This window comes from Aythya marila, assembly GCF_965140915.1.
Source record: "Aythya marila genome assembly, chromosome: 2".
Taxonomy (NCBI): Eukaryota; Metazoa; Chordata; class Aves; order Anseriformes; family Anatidae; genus Aythya; species Aythya marila.
Window position 1 is genome coordinate 96554068 of NC_139043.1, and position 14913 is coordinate 96568980.

The 14913-nt window shown below is 35.9% G+C and overlaps 1 protein-coding gene across 1 annotated transcript; it reads right to left on the minus strand.

The window, feature by feature from the left end:
- Positions 1–221: 221 nt before the first annotated feature.
- Positions 222–14407, minus strand: LOC309875560 (uncharacterized protein C18orf63; the record flags this gene model as incomplete). Its single annotated transcript, XM_082755112.1, has 13 exons — positions 222–278; positions 2456–2575; positions 3819–4883; positions 5952–6135; positions 6578–6663; positions 6789–6885; positions 7516–7625; positions 9119–9195; positions 10140–10181; positions 11324–11435; positions 12892–12948; positions 13478–13556; positions 14274–14407. 13 exons carry the CDS (start codon positions 14405–14407, stop codon positions 222–224), a joined length of 2220 nt encoding a protein of 739 aa, XP_082611238.1.
- Between the last annotated feature and the right edge of the window lie 506 nt (positions 14408–14913).

A 14913-nucleotide genomic window follows, 5' to 3' on the forward strand; every position in this document is an offset into this window, starting at 1 on the left:
TAGTGTCCAAAGAAACCAAGAATTCTTCTGCTACCTTCTTATTTTGCTCTAGAAGCTATTTGTTCAGCAAAGTGATTCCTCTGGAGACATTTGATATCATTATCAGAATCCAGATGAATACAAGGAGCTATTATAGATGTGCAGTTATTTTAACAAAGAGAAAACTCTTTTAACTTCGTAATGAGCATACCGAGAATTTTCTTTTAGTACTCCATGACATCCTAAATAGAAGGCTTACTTCTTTTGACTTTCTTTGGTTTTGAGGAACCTTCTTCTTTCTGTTAACAAAACAAACAACAACAACAAAACAACTAGAAAGCAAACAAAGCAGTAATACTAAACTAGCAGCTCAACTAAAAAGTCCTTTCTGAGTGAAAGGTTCAGCTGAATGCAGTGTTCAGCTGTGTCCCCCATTACACTATTACTATCTACTTTAACACTATTATATTTTCATCTGGATGGAGGAGGGATCAGACTAATGAGTGCAGAAGAGTCCATCGCTGCCCAGTCAAGATCTTCTCCCACTGCTGAGGCTCCAGCTGAGGCTTCCCTAGATCTGTGCATCCACCTCACGTGGTGCCAGCAGCAACGGTGTGGCAGTGTGGCAGGCAGCCAGCGAAGACTTGTCGTCTCCTGCTGCTTCCCTAAAGCAGCTGTCAGGGCTCAAGTTGGTACCTGTGCTACTACTGACCTGCCTGGAGAGGGAGGAACAGCGCTGGGCACTTGTGATTCATGACTTGGACAGGACAGTGCCCCTTCCCATCTCAGCAGGGCTGCTACAAGCCCTGCTACAAGCTCTGTGCTTGTCCAGCCTGCTTCCACCCCCTGGTGGGGTTGAGATCGGTCTCCCCCAGTGGAAGGCAAAGGCCTCCAGCACTTCATTCGGATTATGGTCTAAATCCCTCTTTAGTAGTCAGACACGTGGGGTTGTGATTCTTATATCCATAGCTATTTTTACTTGATTTTTGTTTTGTTTTGGTTGGTTGGTTTTGGTGTGTCTGTGTGTGAGAATGACTCCTGGCTGCTGCAGCATCCGCAGTGACTCAGCTGTGGCTGTGTTGAAGGGCTTTTCCCAGCTGCAGTTGGTCTGGGCCAGCTCGGAGCAGCTGGGCGGTGTCCCCCAAACCACCTCTTCCCGACCCTGCTGCAGCCTGAGCTCTAGGGTACTTCCCAGTTCCTGCTGCAGGCCCTTGGGGCTGCTCTGCTGGCCATTTGAACTGCACTCACTTTAATCACCATTCAAAGCCCCAGAATTGTCCCATTTGGCTTGAAAAACGTTAACAAAACAAAAAGATGGCAAATCAAACCTAATGTTAACAAATGCAAATTAAGTGGAAGAATCTGAATGATTTAGTTCTTAACAGTTTAGGAGTAGGTTTGACAAGTTTATATATTGTACCACATGATTAGGCACAGGCAATTCATACTGAGCATGGGTAAGGAGACCTCTAATGGTCATGGGATTGCTTGAGATAAAATATAAAAGGCAAGAGAATCTGGGTGGAAAGGGAGTAAAATGTAACTTTTCCTCCTTCTGGTTTATTTTGTAAAGTAATTGCACGTATGTTCAGTTGCCTATTAGCACAAATAATTACATATCTATATAAGAACATGCAACTCTACTGAGCTTTGGAGACGTAGGACCTCTTCCTTGCTAATCTGCCTCATTTCTAGGTAGTGAAAACTTCAAGAATGTGGTTGTAAGGAAGAAAGGCTAACTGATGATACAACCGAGTTTTAAAGACCTGATATTGCGAAACAGAAATGAAGCCCAGAGATAGGTAAAAGCAATACTTAAGAATCACGGGAAAAATAGTTTGAGGAGGAATTTAAAAGCACACACTGCATCACACAACGTTAGAGCAGAATCCAGAGGAAAAGGCATTAAAAAAATCCAATTGGTATTAAGAACCTATTTAATTGCTGCTGTTGGCTCTTGTTAGTAAGACAATTACAACTGAAATATATTTTAAAAATAAGAAAATACATCTTTTAAAATGCCACACTGAATTACAAGTAGCCTCTAAGAGCTCATTTCTGCTGAATAATGCTGAATTCAAGTTCTGAAGATGAGTTATTTACATAGCCAGTGAGAAGGCCCATAATTCAATTAGAGAGAATCAAACTGTTTTCTGTAGAATCAGAAAACCTGCTTCAGAGGCATATTTACTTTACATACCATCATTGAATGCTTTCATTTTAGTATTACCTTTTGCAGAAGATGAACATTTTAGATGCGTGTTTGAAGTAATATTAACGTAACTGACGGTTAAGGTTAATTTCACCCAGGGTGGGCTCAAAAATATTTATTGGTTTTCCTATTTTAAGTGGAACATGATAAAATGATAAAACTGACATTTTCCTTCTTATCTTTTCATTCAAGTCCTCATAAACTGGGCTAAGGCGTGTATGTGTGGTGTTTTTTTGTTTTGTTTTGTTTTTTTGTTGTTTTTACCTGTCTCCTTCTGGCACAACCTTTCTTTACTGATGCTTCCATGCTGCTCTCCTTCGTTGAGTAAGTCAGTTTTGATGCCATTGTTTCCTCACATCTCAGATTTTCTTTTCCTGTAAACATCTTAAAATAGAGACGTTTGTACCTTTATTAGAAACAAAAACTACAGTATCTTGTCTATCAGATCTTATCAACACAACACATCCCGATCTATAATTTTTATCACCACTAACACCAACATGATTTGTACAGATAAGCTCATTGCTCCTCAACCCAGGCATCATCTTGATAACCTTAGTTATCCCATTTAGCAACTGCTGCATGTTTTCACACTCTAAAAGCTAATCTGTGACTGTCAGATGGTAATAATCTTATGCTGTTTAATTTCTGATTGTTTGGCATTTAGGAACTAACACAACTGAAGGGCTGTGCTCATGGAATGGCAAAATACACACTAATAACACGAAGTTGAGATAATCCTGCAAATTACATTTTATAGGTGAAGACAGTGATAAACACAACACATTTGTACCCATGTGCTCAATCTGTGGGACATTATCCTCATAAAAACTGCACTGAAATCAGCTCAGCTACTTATTTTATTAAAATGCAGTCAGAATCATAGAAATTTAGGCTATAAAGGATGCCTGGAGGTCATCTAGTTGTAACTTTTACTCCAAACAAAGATAACTTCAAAATTCGATCACATTGCTTTGGGTCTCACCCAGTCACATTCAGAGAATCTGAGTGGGTAACAATTCAACAGTTTCTCCATGCAAATTGTTCCTGTGCTTAACCACGCTCTCTCTGAAGATTTTTTTCCTTATGCCCAAAGAATTACAGTATGTTAGGGACTGGAAGGGATCTTTAAAGATCATCTACTATGCGCAGTAGGTTGTCTTCTTGTTGGAACTTCTGATTTTAGTTAAACTTTGATTAAACTTGTATTTTCAAAATCTTCCATGTTTGTCTATATGCACTGCAGTCAGGTTTGGTATGAAGACAGAATGAACACAAAAAAATTCACCATACTCTCCTTACACAAATCTTGATAAGCCGATAAAACTCTTTTAAAGAAATTAAAACTAATTATCCCACCTTAAAAGTCCCAATAAAAAAGTGTGTATCTCAGAGGACAAAGTAAATAATCCCTTTTGGAAAAAAACAAAGCAAGCAAACAAACAAAAACAAACAAACCAAAAAAAACAGCAATGGGTGAAAGCATATATATATGGTACAAATTTTAGAAAACTATATCAAGAATGTTGGTAGAGCATCATGAAAGTCACACTCTTTATTGCTTATTGTTGTTTTAGAATATATAGAATTTGTGACAACCAGTGAGAGTGAGTGTTATTTACTATACCTGTTCACAGTTAGGTCTGGAATGAAGACAGGTTGTTTTAGCAATACAATCCTTAGAACTGCAAGATGCTTTCCTTTCATCATTTTTGGTGATGGACACCGTATCATTTAAGATGGATTTGTGAGTATTTAACCCTGGTCCTTCATTTGTTTGTTGCTGTGATAAATTGCAATTTGTCATTCCATTGTCTAATTTACAAATCTGCAAATGTGCTTTCTTTGACTGGTGTTGTTTCTCTAGAACTTGTGTGGTATTTGGACTTGGAAACATTTTTCCCCTTCTTGAACTGGAAGTAATAGATGCATATGTATTCAGGCTCGGACTGATGTTAGATTTCAAAATCACTGGCCCAACATTCTTCAGAAAGGAAGGAGAGTTTGCCTTATTGTGATTCTCTTGGCCTGAATTGTGACCTGCAGCTGAGTTATCAGAATAAAGAGAAGCAGTCATTTGTCCACCGGACTCTCTTTTCCACTGAAATACAGATACACCTTGTTTTACGTAGTCTTTCTCAGTCATTATCTGAATAAAGCTGCTGTGGGTAGGAATTTTGCCTGATGTATTTTGAACTGGTTTGCAAACTTGAGTTATGCTGGACTTGCAAACAGTCAACGCAGAAGACAAAGCACCCATATTTTTTACTGGTGAATGTCTTTCAGCATTTTTTCTTTTCTTCCCATCAGTTTGATTTGTAGTCTTTCCATTCATTTGCATTAACTTTCCTTTGAAAATTGGTATAGTTCTGTTGACTTTTTTGCAGGGAAATTCAAAGGCTGAACTTACAGGCATTCCTAAGGATTTCAGAGCTGGTAAATCTGATACTCCTGATATTTGCCTCTGATTCATTGATTGCTCTTTTACTTCAACGCTAACCTTTTCCATACTTCTGCTACTCGAAAAAATATGTGGTTTTGGCTCTTTGATCAAACGCTCCATCCAGTGGCTATTTTCTGTACTGCATGGTGAAGAAACGCTAGGCAAAGTCTGTTTCTTTGGAGGAGCCTGGGTTAGAGATACTACACAAACCATCTCATCAGCCAATTTCATATGCTTAGATTTTATTTCCTGCAATACAACAAGAGTTTTTAAATCGAATGAACTGGTTTTAAAAATCTGACAGTGACACCTAATGCATCACTGTATGACATATACCTGATACACACTACAATGTATAACTGTAAGCATTCCCGTTTTGAGTTAGAGCAATATGTATTTTAAACAGTATTTTGTTGTCATTGCAAGTGTAGATTTGTTTTCTCCTCCCCCGGTTGTTTGTTTATAAACTATGCTGGAATATCATATTTCTCAGAAGGAAAGACTTAAATTACAGCCATTATCTTGGTTTAGTGCTTTCCAGTTGGGTAATGCCCTTTTGAGGGGGGTCTGCAAAGAGACTTTTTCTGACAGTGCTCCTTGTCTTTTAAGCCTTCTAAGGACGTTCCAAGCAAAAGAGAGCCTGGATATCTATAAAAACTGCAGATGACAAGGAGGAGCCATTTTAGCTTTGATCACGGAGGAGCCATAAACAGGAACTGTGTTTTCAAAGAGGATTATACCATTTCAGAATCTCTGCCATTCCTGTCACTATTCTTTGTTCAGAATTAATTACTTTACTTCTCCTCTTACACATTATGACCAAAGAAATTTGAGTCTCAGCCTTTGTTAAAACCTCAAATTACAGGCATTGTGATTGCCTGCCTCCTTTCCTTTACTCCACAGAATAAATCTTACAGTTTTAGTGCTTTTAAATGCCTAAATCCATGCAATTTTATCTTTTCCTCAGTTTGCTTTTTAAAAATAAATTACAAACCATTTTTTTAAGTATCATTTTTATGGAAGAGGTGTGAGAAAGTTCTGGAAACTCAACTACAACAGAACAGCACAAACTGAGAGCAACTAATTAATGCTGTAATACTAACCCCAACTTTTTAAAAACTGTATTTATCATGTGAACAACAATATAACGGTGTCAAATAGAAATATATACCAGATTACACATTTACTAAAAAGAAGATAAATTTTCATTGTGAAAAATATACCTCCATGCTATTACTGGGTTCTGACTATGACACAGACTACTGCATACCATAAGCAAACTACCTGCCATTAGTAAGTTTATTAAAAAAACCTTACACGTACTGGAGCCCTGGAGAGTTCCTGTGTAGCATAAAGTGCTTTGCTTGTCATCTTTACTGGAAATCCACACAGATGTGAAAACTTACACTTCAGATCAGAAATGAAAGAGTTCAACACACTTTCTGAATCCATTCTAGCAAAATACTGCACTGGTTGGCTTCGAATGCAACTTAGAGGGTAGCTGAATAGTGTTCAGGGATACATAACACAGTTCTTTACATTTCTACCATTATGAATCTTCTTTGGGAATAAACCATTAGTGTGTCTAAACATATTTCAACAAGGTGAACAAAATCATTACTTTCTTAAGGGACTGAAGCTTAGAAAGTCAAAGGACTTCAATATGTTTATACCATACTGATCTACTGCAATAAAGATTACTCAGTATAAGTAATCTTCAGTCAAGTCTTTCCTACCAGGAAAATTATCTTTAAAATGAATCTTTGGTGGACATATTTTTACAGGAACAATGCACAGTATTAATTTAACTGTCTAATGAAACAATTCCAGTGACATCTATGAAATTATGGAAGAAGAAAATGTGGTGCTATCAAAAATGAGAAGTTAGGTCTTAGATAGAAGAGTAGTAGAGGGCATATAAGAAAAATATTTGCAAAGGATACGTAAAGAACCTTTCCCCTATAGGCTTGAAATAAACACTCAAGTATATTTTTCTCTCTTCAAGATCCTCTGGAAGAATATATCCGTACTAAAAAAAACCACAAACAAACACTAAAGAACACTCACAAATGTGTAATACAAATATAAATTCAATATCCAAAAAGCAGGGAGGGAAAATACAGTAATATGTTTTTGTTTTTGTTTTTTTTTTACCAGATTCTTCCAGTGCATCTGAAATTCCTCATATGAACGGAAAGGCGATTCTGGAGGAATTACATGGCTGATGTTTATGATCTGACCCATTTTCATGCTGTGCACAGGTAAAGAAGAAATGTTTACATAGGATGTCTCTAAACTCAGCTGAAAATACATTGGACTTCTTAAAAAAATAAATCTTATTTTTGGCATTGAAAGTTATGTATTATTTTTAGGTTAGGAGAGCTAACATCTTTAGCTCATATTGTTTATGACAAAACCATAGTGATATTTGCTGAAGTATGGAAAAGTGCTTGGAACCTACCAGTCTGATTAGTCTCATCCGCAATGCTCACTACCAGTGAGTATAGAACAAAAGAAAATATATCATTACACCTGATACAGCTGTGATGAAAATCAGAGGTGAAAATAGAGATTGTGTCAAAGATGATTATTTTTTTCTTTGACTCTTTCTGCTATAATTATACTTGAGGACAAGTAACATTTTTACATGTCACATTAGCAAAGAGCTTACTAAAAATGAAATGATACTTAGGTGCGTAATTTATGATTCATTAACTTTTCTTTCACATTTTCCATAACATTGAGACCTAAAAGAAAACTTCCTGAACGTAAAACGGTCTATAAAACAGATGTGTTCTTATCACTAGCACTAAATTTGCAATTTGCATGTCATACATTCCAGGAAATGTTTGCTTCTGCTGGAATTAAAACAGATGCTTACCTTGGCAAAACATAGCACCAGTTAGTTAATATGGAGTGTCTGTGAATAACTGTGTTTTCATTGCTGGCAAACAGCTTTATGGCATTTGCTGAAATATCAAAATCTTCCAGCTTAAAACAGGAAAAAAAAAATGGTATTTGCAAATATCTCCATAGCAATATGGAACTTATAATTTCAAAAAGAATTGTATATCACAATACAGTGAAGCTTAGACCTTATTATTCTCCTATCAGGACTCACAGCCTGCTTATTTCATAAGATATCTCATTATCAAATTGCACACTATCTTATGCTAGAGCCTACACTGCCCAAAGTTACATAAGTACAAGTTTTAAAGGCTACTTAAATCAGTGAGATTTAAAATTTAAGTGCTTTAATAAATAACAGTACAGAACAAATTTCCCAAACTCGAACTGTCTCACTTTTATGCATTTAAAAAAAAAATTCAACCCAGAAACTCATGTTTGACAGTCTAGTAACTGTGTATGCCACCCTTCCTAATCAAGTGCAAGGATCCCAGCAACAGAATTAATGAGACATGTAGCTTCACCGTGTGAGAAGTCACAAAACACCATACTTTTTCACAACGGAAAAAATTGACTGTCAGAGCCAATCAAACAGAGATTTCTCTTTCTATGATCTCTCAAGGCTTGCATTTATCCCTGGAGAAGAATATCTAGCCATTTCTGTTTTAGAAAAGTATGAAAATGGTCAGACTATTAATGAAGTCACACCGTGATCACTTCTATTATTACTTTGTGTCATTTTGTAATTGGATTCATAAAGGCAGCTTTAATACTTATGCTGTCCAACTAGCTCACAAAATAAATCTTATTTTTCTGTTCTAAAAAAGAAGAGTTGGGATCTGAGATACTAATTTTGGAAAGAAACCAACCAGCCTGACAAATATGCCCCTGTATGCATGAACTTATCAACAAAAGTAACATGGCTGTCAGAAAGGACAGACATTTTTTAACCTCAACTATGATTTATTAATTTATTAATTATGTTCTCTAGCTGCATGGTACAGGCTGCTCCTCTATTTTGGCAGCTACAGAGAAAATGAAGCAAATTCCAGAAAAAAAAAAATATATCCAGGGACCTTACACATAGTGCTGACAACTTACCTGCAGCTTCACTTTTAAGAAGTTACTCAAAACTGGTTATGTATTACAGTGAGACTGTGAATGCCTTCTAGAAAACACTGCTAGAAGGAACTCTAGAAGCACAAATACAATTGACTTCTATAATCTGCTAGGGTTTTTCAAGAGGTATTTCAAATGGTATAGAATTACAAAGATGTTTGGTATGCTTGCTAGAATGCATCAATAAAGGTAACATACGGGTGTTATGCACTCAAAAGCGGTGTGTATGGTCAACAGAATCATAGAACATCCCAAGTTGTAAGGGGCCCACAAGGATCATCAAGTCCAACTCCTGGGTCCCCAAAGGACCACCCAAAAATCAGACTGTGATTACTGTCTTAACACAGTCAGAAATAAGCACTTCCCTCCCCATCACGCTAATACTATGTCACCTTACAGAAAAGAAGATAAAGTTTAGCATGACAAATACAGCCACAGAAAATGCAACTGTTTTATACCTCAGGGGGTGGTAACCGAATTGAGCAAGCCTCCACACTGATGCAAAGCTGTGTCTCCGATACATTGAGGTCTAGAACTAAAATAAAAATAAAGGCCAAAGCCCTGTTTTGAACTATAATACATCTGTTAGAAAGCTAAACCAAATGTTTATTTAAAATAACTGCTAGTCAAAATGCTGAGTTTGAAAATCAAAATGCAAGACTTCCTAAGCATGGAAATAAAAATTAATTGTATTTTAACTGTGGGAAAAAAATAAAAATAATCAATTACAATCCATACACCTCCCTATGAAGGTGAGGTGTATGGCTCCCATGGTTGTATATTCAACCAGATGTTTGACACCTATATGATTGATAAAAAATACCCATTTTCAAAGCAAATGTAGTTAATATAAAAATAACCATCAGCTGTATTCAGTCATCAAACCCAGTATTACACATCCAAAAATGGTCAATATCTATCAGAAAGGCAAGCACTTATTGATGCTTCCCCAGAATATTCACCCAGTGTTAAGTAAACCGTAACATGGGGACTGAATGCGTTAAATTCCTGAATATATAGTCCTGTTGCAAATGTAGACTTCAATATCCCAAAATGTAATCTTTAATTTTTATACTGGATGTATAAATACAAATTTAATTTTGTATTTTCTGCAATAGCTAAGCAGCATGCTTTGTGACTTTAATTTTGCAAACAAACACTGTACAGTCAGTTTAGTTCATTTGCCTATCTATTATTATCTGGCTTTCACATTACTTGCAAGACTTGTAATCTTAGGCAAGTGCATTTAATTGTTATAACCATAATGTTTTAATGGTAGGTTTCAATCTATGGCCATAGATTAATAGTAGGAAAAAAGAATTATCAACCATCAAGTCTAACTTGACTGAGATTAGTCCAGAATGAAAACCAAAAGGCATTGTGTTGGTAATATGAAGATCATGGGAGTATTTCAATCATAAATTCATATAATCACACCTTGCTCACACAGGCTTACCACTAACAGAAAACTGTACTTACCAACTGCATTTTGCTTTCCTGTACGAGACAAAAAATCTTTACCTTAATAAACAAAATAGATAAACATTATTTTCTAAACTATATGTATGCCTAATATCCTCATGCAAAAAATGAAGAAATGACATGATTTCATTTGTGTCAAGAGTGATGAAAAGTGTGTCCCCTTACAGAGAGAAAAACCCTCCACATCAATTAAATTTTCACTGACTCATTTTCTTCTTAATTAAAAGAAAGATATATGAACAGGATATTAATGGACAAAAATTTACACATCATTTTTTCTCCCCAAAAAAGAAATTTATACATAGAATTATTTTTAATTGACTAAGAGTTAATACATTTCTTAAACTCAAAAGCAAACCTGTACAGTATTACTATATATTTTACCATCTATCATGAATTTTGCCCCAGATTTAGCATAGATATGATTAGACAAGCTGTATGCAGCAGGAGCACATTGTTGTTAGACAATGTTTCCCTGAAGTCAGTTTTGTATCAGCAACCATCTAGCTGTTATTCCTGAAAGATGATTTCATTTAAAAAGTTATAGGTTTTGAAGACACTGAAAACAAAGACACTGCTAATATTGTGACTGGAAATAAGACAACATGCACTCTTCTCAATGTATATTTTAAATGATCTACACAATTGCTTTGCTTAGTATGAGCACATGTATCTGAAATGCATATTTGTCCACACTTTGGTAATTCACCCCTAGATAAGAATTAGGGTAGAGGTGTTAGGCAAAGGAACTTCTATCTAAAAAGACAGAGCTTGGTAAAAGGAGATGGTCTGACAGAAAAACACTTCTCTATTAGAAAAACATGCAATCCAAGTGCAGAAGTGCCACTGATGAAAGCATGAATTTGAAAAACAGGCTGAGTTTTTAGAAGACATTTACTGTCCAACAATATTTGGTTTGGAAATGATCAGTCTGGTATGTTGCATTCAGTCGAAATAATTATTTTGTCTATTAAAAATAACAGGATAAGGAAGTGCAAAAGTGAATGATGTATCATTTCGGACTGTTAACTTGGATAAAGAAACAATAAAAATGCAATCAAATAAAAATAGAATAATGAAATAATTATGGAAATTATTAATCGGGAAATTAACTTAGGAAAAAAAATGCAATAATAATGAACTGAAAATTAAATGCTTGATCCCTGGCCCAGGTGAATTACCTTGCACCAAGAGATGACCAGCCTTGTTCCACATGGGTGCAAGTCTGGCTGTAAGTGTGTAGGAGAGGCAGCTTTGGAGAATGGTTGGACTAACTCTTTGCGGTTCTTCCAGCTAATAACAGCAGTGAGAAAGGGGAAGTAAAACATTAATCATTCGATACGCTTTTGTAAAGGCTTCAGTGAAAGTTTTACCAAAGACACTGCTACTGTATCTTGGAGCCAAATCCCAGTGTTACACATCTTTACTTTTCATCTACACAGCTACAAAGGACAGTTAGCACAATATTCAATGTAGGCATTTAGATTTCATGGGTCATCAGAGTAAGGTTTGCTACAATTCATATGATGTTTCATACAGCTGATAAAAGAGTCGGGGAAAAGACTAGCTGAAGTATGGAATACTCTATTAGGTATGCATCTCTTTCCAGATAATATCCATAGCTCCCCAAATGTACATATATTAACTCTGCTGTCAAACTCAAGACCAGAGACATTCACTTGCAATCACAAGAATGAAATGTGAATGTAGCTTTGTTCATCTAGCAGTACTAGTTGTCTATTTGACTCTGTCCTGTACAGCCTACTGTTGATATTAAGCAAAAAATAATAAAAAATAAAATAAAATAAAAGGGGGGGGGGGTAAAAAGATCTAATTAATACACATTCAAGAGGTTTCTAATGAGATTCTGCAAAGATCTGCTTGCCGCTTATGGTTATTAAATATAGGCATTACTACACATCTGTTGGTTTTGGAAAATCTGACCATGATGAGTCAGTTACACAAATGAACATAAAACAGTTTTGTAATGCGACCGTATTTGAGCAGTATGTCTTTAAAAAAGCAGAGATGCATTTACACAACTGGGAACCAAGAAAAATACATCCAACTGTTTGTGCAAATAAATCACCAGAGCTACTGGCTTTGACTGCAGTCAGTTGTGGGTTTTTTTTGACCTAGCAGTTTTAGTACACCCGTCATAAACCCCATAAACATTGCATACAAGATAGTAAAGCATGTGAATAATGGTCTGAAAACAAAAGTTGCTAAGCTTGCTAAGCTCTTGGGTTCCATTTCTTCTCTGTGTTTTTGTCTTGGTTTGGTTTGGTTTGGTCCTCTGCAACAATCCTATACGTGTTGGACAGAAACAAAATGTGAATGGGGAGGTAGTTCAGCTCTCTGAACACCCTCACTCATGGGACCTATAGGACACAGAAAAATGGGATTACACCTGCCAGGGAGCTCTTTGGTCTGTCTTTGGCAGGTCTGTCTTTGCCTCGAGGTCAAATATTATTTCTCCTGAACAGGATCAGGACTCCAATGCAGCAGAAGAATCTAAAGAAATATAGCAGGATGATTTTTTTAAAACTTTTGACTCTGATGAAGTATACTTACTATACCCAGATTCATAGGAGACATTTTGTCTATGGGACAGATTTATTTATTTTTAACCTGAAATTTGGCTTCTGCAGAGCAAATTGCACGTCCTATGAAACATACTCATCTCTGGTAACAGCAATCACAGAAATGCCTAATAATCTGAAGAAATGTGACATCTTTCAGCACTTACGGTAGCTCCTTGTCTCTCTATATAGGCTTGACATATTCCTGATTTGTAAAATGGTATCTAAAAAAAAAATAAATAGAATTCAAGTGTCTGAAATTAATGGGTGTTTTATCAAATCATAAAGCAAATGTTGGTCCATCAGTATCTCTACTTTAGAAAAATATACTGAGGAATACTCAAAGAAAATACCAGATCCTGTATTTTAAAGGAGAATGATAGCTAAAATAAGTTCAAGGCATTTGTCATAATGTAATCTCATTTCCAGGTAAGGATATATTACCAAGCAAGCAAAAGACTGCCCAAAACAAAATGGCAGAAGTTGCTCCTGCTGATCTCATTGTGAATTGAGCGGCATCTTACTGAGTTCATTCTGTTCCACAAAAGGTTCACCAACTGAAAATATCATTTTGTCAAAAGAAAAAATGACCTAAGCTGTCATCTACATTACCAACACATACAAGTAAAAGTTTGCTTCAAATTATGTAATTTTACTTATCCTCAAAACCAAAACAAACTACAACACTTTTTTTTTTAAAGAAGCATACATCACATATAACTACATATGCTTATTTGCAGAGTGATTACTGACCGCCATTACAGCTGAAATTTGGTTTAGTGTTCCAATAACAGGTGCAGAAAGGATGTCTTGATACAGGAATAATAACTGTCTACAAAGAAGGCAGAAGAAAATCAACAATAAACTTCCGTATTTGATTCCATCAGTCTACATTTCTTTTCTTTACCCTTTCAAACAAAATACATTCCTTTTTTAATCGTTTTTTTTGGTGGTTCAATATAATATGTTGGACTAGTCCAAGTCACTTGCTCTTAACCCACTCACAGTGGGTCTAAGATGTAATCTACAGGCCTTTGGCAAACTAGCAGATCTGCCCCAAAGCATTCCATTTGGCAGAATTTCTCATTTCTTCCCTTTACTATCACAGGGAACAACATAAAGGTTTGTGAGCACTGAGCAGAGTACATACTTTTTCTGAGTATTCTGTTCACTCAGTCTCAACCTACATAAAGCATTTACAATAGCTCAAAAGATGCTACTGATTTGGCTCAATAGCAAAAATTTGGATGCTCTAAAGCAACCCAAATTTGCATGTTAACAGGAAACAATTTTAACTGTTTATCAGTTCAAAGGAGGTGGTCTTGTTGGTTTTAGATGATGACATTTAAAAACACAATAGAAAGGGTTGTTGTTGCTTTTTTCCAATACCTAGCAAGTCCCCCACCAACAACTTACATGTATATTACTTGGAACAATTTTATAGTGTTTACTACTAATTATATTACAGTTAACTCTAGTAGTACTAATAAAATCTTTGAATAGCAACCACTAGCAGCTTCTAAAAATAATAATCCTCAACATTCATTACCTGCATGTTTTTATCTGTGTGCTCCTTGTCTCACTTTCTGGTAGCTGGGAACTCAGTGTTATTGTAGTGGCACAGAGTTTTTGTAAATCTGGCAGACTGACAAAGAATAGAGACTGATGCCTTGTGTCATTCATGTTATATTGTTGATTTCCCCAGAACAGCACCTGGGTCTTGAAATAAAAAATGTAATTAATTCCCATAAAGCAGATATTTATTTATGGAACTTTATAAGTATATGTTATCAGGTAAACCAATAATCAGTTAATTATCTTCTGATTAAGACTAGGTAGGCAATATGAAGTAATTTGGTTAACTGGAACAGACAACTAATTCTTGTTATAAACAACGTGTTACATTTTAAAGATATACATATATATATTTTTTTTTTTACAAGAGACAAAATATTCAGAGTAAAAACAAGGACGAAAGCATCCTTTCCATCTTCTTCTGAGTCTATGTTTGGGCTGGGATCTATCTGGGATCCAAAACCTGAGGAACCCTGTGAAACTCATCCCCTCCTGCCCAACAAGAAATTTTATTTGTTAGGAACTCAACAGAGATATCCTCCTCAAGCCATACAAAGACAGCGGCCAGTCTGGTAGAGAGAATGAAAACCATGGAAACAGGGATCCACACTGAA